The sequence below is a fragment of the Centrocercus urophasianus genome, unplaced genomic scaffold, assembly GCF_019232065.1.
Source record: "Centrocercus urophasianus isolate 14NV4802_14NV808 unplaced genomic scaffold, USGS_Curo_1.0 seq_25, whole genome shotgun sequence".
In the NCBI taxonomy this organism is placed as follows: domain Eukaryota; kingdom Metazoa; phylum Chordata; class Aves; order Galliformes; family Phasianidae; genus Centrocercus; species Centrocercus urophasianus.
This window is the reverse complement of record NW_024884811.1, coordinates 6,000,141-6,005,418: the sequence shown is the minus strand read 5'-3', so window position 1 is coordinate 6,005,418 and position 5,278 is coordinate 6,000,141. Positions and strand designations below refer to the sequence as shown.

At 50.7% G+C, this 5,278-nt stretch overlaps 1 protein-coding gene across 1 annotated transcript; it reads left to right on the top strand.

Moving 5' to 3' along the window:
- Nucleotides 1-455: 455 nt before the first annotated feature.
- On the top strand, nt 456-3,872 carry LOC122163956 (basic proline-rich protein-like). The gene is given in 4 exon segments (XM_042825546.1): nt 456-2,800; nt 2,802-3,195; nt 3,293-3,364; nt 3,463-3,872. Coding segments are annotated over 4 exon segments (978 nt in total). The 5' UTR covers nt 456-2,464; the 3' UTR covers nt 3,639-3,872.
- The last annotated feature ends 1,406 nt before the right edge of the window (nt 3,873-5,278 follow it).

Below are 5,278 nucleotides of genomic sequence, written 5' to 3'. Positions count from 1 at the left end.
CAGAGAGATTTTGGAAAGGGTCCAGAGGAGGGCGACTAAGATGATCAGGGGGCTGGAGCACCTCCCCTATGAGGACAGGCTGAGGGAGCTGGGCTTGTTCAGCCTGGAGAAGAGAAGGCTGCGGGGTGACCTCATTGCAGCCTATCAATACCTGAAGGGAACCTACACCCACGAGGGGAGTAAACTCTTCAAAAGGGCTGACAACAGCAGGACTAGGGGAAATGGATCCAAGTTGAAGGAGGGAAGATTTAGGTTGGATGTTAGGGGGAAGTTCTATACAAGGAGAGTGGTTAGGCCCTGGAACGGGCTGCCCAGGGAGGTTGTGGATGCCCCGTCCTTGGACGTGTTCAAGGCCAGGTTGGACGGGGTCCTGGGCAACCTGATCTGAATGTGTGTGTTTGGTGGCCCTGCTAGGCAGGGGGGTTGGAACTACATGATCCTTGAGGTCCCTTCCAACCCGGGCGATTCTGTGATTCTGTGATTCTGTGATTCTGTTGTACTGTATTGTACTCGTCATGCAGTACTTAAGTGCTCTTATGCACTTCTGATTATCCGTCTAAGTGCTTTTGTGTGGAAGTACAGACGTGAAGTATAAGCTTATGTAAATGTCATAAAGCAAAAAAACCCTGACTCTTGCATGTGATTATGCACAGCCGCAGTGCTGATGTTTTTAAGGCTCTGTTGAATCTGGCTGAAGCCAAAAGAAATTAAGTTCTGTTTTTCGTCTTTGCTTCTCTGCTTCTATGCTGTTTTGTGCCTTTAATGACTAACACTTGGTTTTACAGAATTTGATCTCAGTGGCTACAGATCAAGTTTGCTGAGAGCAATTATAAATAAAAAACTAGCTAGCCTTGCAGAATGGTGGGCTGTGTTTCTTCCCCTGGTCTCTAAAGCTGAAAGCCAGATCTGTTACACATGAACGCCTGTGAAAATCCATCCTTTGGTGTGCTCTAGTAAGTGCATTTTGTTCTCAGTGAAGTCTTCAAATGTTTTTGTTAACCTTCAGTAAGTGCAGCAGCACTGGCTGCAGATACCCACATGGTGGCGTGGGAGCTGCAGAGGCCTCTGTTCACAAGGCCACCCCATGCAAGACGTAGCTGGTTCCAGAAGATCCACTCAGGCGATAGTTGAGCTCATCAGCCAAGCTGGTGGTCTCTTTAGGAAAGCACGTCAAAGAAAGGATAAAAATGCAGTGTACTGAAGAAGGAAAGAAGGACAGGAAGAAAAGAAGGTGCTCTAGGTGCTGAGCAGAGGTTCCTCTGTAGTCTGTGGAGATGCCTGTGGTGGAGCATGTTTTTCTAGGATTGCGGGCCTTGGGAAGGGCCCATGCTGGGGAAAATTGTGAGGAGCAGCTGAGATGAGGTGTTCTGGACTGACAACCCTTCCTTCCCTTGTTCTGTTTAGGGACCTTATAGATCCATCCCCCTCCATAAGCAGGGTAGCCAGCCTCTAGGTCATGATGCTCAGGCCCCATCCACCCTGGCTGGAGTGCTCCCAGGGATGGGGCATCCATAGCTTCTCTATGCCAATGCCTCACTGCCCTATTGACTAAAGAATTTCCCATTTACATCCTACGTAAATTTTCAGTCCTTTTGTTGAAAACCATTCCCCTTTGTCTTATCATTATCAGACAGTGTAAAAAGTCACTCTCCCTCATGTTTATAAACTACTTTTTAGTACTGGAAGGCTGCCATGAATTTTTCTTGGAACTTCTCCAGTCTGAATAAACCCAGCTGTCTCCACCTTTCTTCACAGGAGATGTGCTCCTGCCCTCTGCTCATCTTAGTGGCTTCCACTGGACCCACTCCAACAGCTCCCTGTTTTTTTTTGTGCTGGTGGTCCCATGCCTGGATGCAATTCTGCAAGTGGGGTCTCATGACGGCAGAGTAGAGGAGGACAGTCAGCTCTCTCTCTGCTGACTACCCTTCTTTTGATGCAGCTCTGGATATAGTTGGTGTTGTGGGCTGTAAGTGGACATTGCTGGTTCATGTCCAGCTTATTGTCCACCAGGACCCCGAGTTTTGCTTGTGATGGTGTCTCTGTCTTTATCTCAGCTCATGAGCCTTTCCATCTTATTTTCATCTTCCTTCCATGGAAGAGTGAGAGAGTGACTGGGTGGGATTCTGGCAATTGGTACAGGACAAACCATTACTGTTGTTTGTACATATAATGCATTTGGAAAACTTTCTATGAGGAAATTGCCTGGGAAAAAATGTAGTTACGTGTATGTTCAAGAAGCTGATATGGTGGCAGCTGGATCTGTGCTCACTTTGCAGGTGATTTTTTGTTTTCTTTCCTTAATGAAGATGTATAAGTTGAGTTTGCAGTCGAATGAATTTAACACATTAAACATCACCTCTCGTGCCTAACTGAGGCAGGGTTCTTGGCTTTGTGTATTCTCATCTTTAACCATACCTTTTCTCTGAATGTGCCTGGTGCTGATGTCATATAATAAAGCTCCCACATGGGGGGGGTCCCCCAGGTTGTGGGTCAGCTCCCACCTGGGCTGGCTGTGGGTCAGCTCCCACCTGGGAGGGTCCCCCAAGTTGTGGGTCAGCTCCCACCTGGGGTGATAACCCAAGTTGTGGGTCAGCTCCCACCTGGGGGGATGCCCACAACAGTGGCTCAGCTCCCACCTGGGGAGGTCCCCCAGGTTGTGGGTCAGCTCCCACGTGGGAGGAAGCCCCCAGCTGTGGGTAAGCGGCCAAATGGGGGGAAGCCCCCAACCGTGGGTCAGCTCCCACCTCAGGGGGTGCCTCCCATTGTGGTTCAGCTCACTCCTGAGGGGCTGCCCACAGTCTGTGGGTCATCTCCAACCTGGGGGGCAGCAGTTACCCCTGCTCGTGCTCCTACCCGGGGGCATGAAGCCGGGTATGCCTCCCCCCAGTGCTCCTGCCCACTGCTGGGATCATCCCTCGGTGGCAGGGACGATGCAGCCCCAGCAGCCCACAGGCAGCTGCCCGCTGCAGGCTCCCAGCCACCCTGGACCCTCAACTGTCCTCCAAGGACCTCCGGTGCAGCAGCAGGTGCACCTTGTGCCTGGCACCCTGCCCACCATCTTAGAGCAGGAGGAGGAGCCCTTTGGAGATGCCGTGGTGCACATGGAGGACCAGGAGCAGCCAGCACCCATCAGCATGTGCCCCCATCCTACCATGGCTCCACTCACCTGCAGCATTGCAGCGCTGGAATCAGGTGGTGAGTTTGGGGGCTGCAGAGCAGCTGCAGGCTGGCGGCACCGGGTGGCTGTGGGAAAGATGGCATTGCCTCACTGTGCATTTTCTTGCTTTTCCAGCAGCGACAACCAGCTCAGACATCCCGGAGGACATCACTGACATTGGTGACCTCCTGGCTTGGATGAACAGTGGTGAGTTTGGGGGCAGCAGAGCTGGCGGGGGAGTGTTTGTGCCCATTTGGTGTGGGAAAGCTGGCTTTAACCCTGTGGTGATTTTCTTTCTCTTCCAGAAGTGGCACCCAAAGAGGTCCCGGACAACATCCCGGGCATGGATGTTGACTCGGCTGAGTGCCCAGCCCCTGCCTGCACCACCAGTGGGCACCAGCAGAGCACTGGCAGCATCCAAGCCACCAAGAGGAAGCTGCCGCAGAGGCAGGATGCTCCAGAGCAAAAGCGCTCACGCTAGGCGAAGCTGGGTGGGCTCAGCAAAAACGGGAGCATCTGCAGAAACCAGCCCATGTGGTGCAGCAGGAGACACGGCCGCAGCAGGAGACATAGCCAACAAATAAGGCTACCTGTAGCCCTGGGCTCCTCGCCGGCCCTCGCACAGAGCAGCGGCAGTGCTCCATGGGCACCAGCACTGGCCCCAACCCCTCCAAACCTGGGCTGTCCACCAACACCACCTCGGACTGTGACAGTGTGGGACTCCATTAGATTATGTTATGTTATGGCATTTTATGTTATTTTATGTTCAATTACATTAAATTACTTTAAATTATTAAATGTGTCATATTCACTTTGCTATGACGACCTGCAGTTGTTTATGCAGCACCAACCCCCCCCCAGACCCCAGCCCAGAGCCACATGCAGCCTGGCCTTGAATGCCTCCAGGGATGGGGCATCCACAGCCTCCTTGGGCAACCTGTTCCAGTGCCTCACCACCCTGTGTGAAAAACTTCCTCCTAATACCCAACCTAAACCTCCCCTGTCTCAGTTTAAAACCATTCCCCTTGTCCTATCACTATCCAGCCTCGTAAACAGTTTCCCCTCCTGAAGAAGTGCTGGGTTATTTTCTGCACTGATTTGTAAGCAGTCTTTCTGGCCAGCAAGGCAATCATTGCACTGACTATACCATCAGTGCCCAGAACTTATGACCATGGCCCAAGCTGATCTGCAAGGGTTGGACAAGGTGCTCAAGTCGTCAATGAAGATATTAAACATGATGGGCCCCAGCACTGACCCCTGGGGGACACCACTTGTAACAGGTCTCCAGCTAGACTTCACTCCATTGACCACCACCCATTAAGCACGGCCCTCCAGCCAGCTCCTTATCCAACGGAGGGTAAAACTGTCCAAGCCACGGGCAGCCAGTTTCCGCAGAAGGATACTGTGAGAGACCATGTCAAAGGCTTTGCTGAAGTCTAGGTAGACTACATCAACAGCCTTTCCCTCATCTACCAGTCTGGTCACCCAGTTGTAGAAAGAGATGAGGTTGGTCAAACACAACCGGCCTTTCACAAACCCATGCTGGCTGGGCCTGATCCTGTGGACATCACACACAAGCCGTGTGATCTCTCCCAGGAGGATTTGTTCCATGACCTTCCCTGGCACTGATGTCAGGCTGACAGGCCTGTAGTTTCCCGGATATTGGCAGATGGTGAACTAGATGGTCTTGCAGATCTTTTCCAAACTTGATAATTGTATGTTTTTAAGTAGGTACTGGTACTGCTGAGGTCTGTAGGAGTGAAGTCTGAAATTTTTACAGTTGTCCCAGTAGAGCTGCAGAGTGTGTTCATCTGTCACTTGTCATTTTATAAGGACCAGCAGTGATTATTTGTACACTGAAAATAAACAGTAACACCGGTAGGATTTTGTAATGTACAATTACATTTCAAGAAATCCAGAGTGGATTTAATTCCTGGAAGTGAAGGCTATTTGATTTTATTCAGACAGACGATAAAATAAATCTGTTGATGAGATGGCATACTTAGATTAAAAGGAGGGTTGGAAAAATTGGATTATCTGACATGATTTACCCTTATATTTACTTCCGCAGTCTCATTGCCGGTAGTTTGTTCTTCTGGGCAAAGGGTAGCTTTTTTTCCA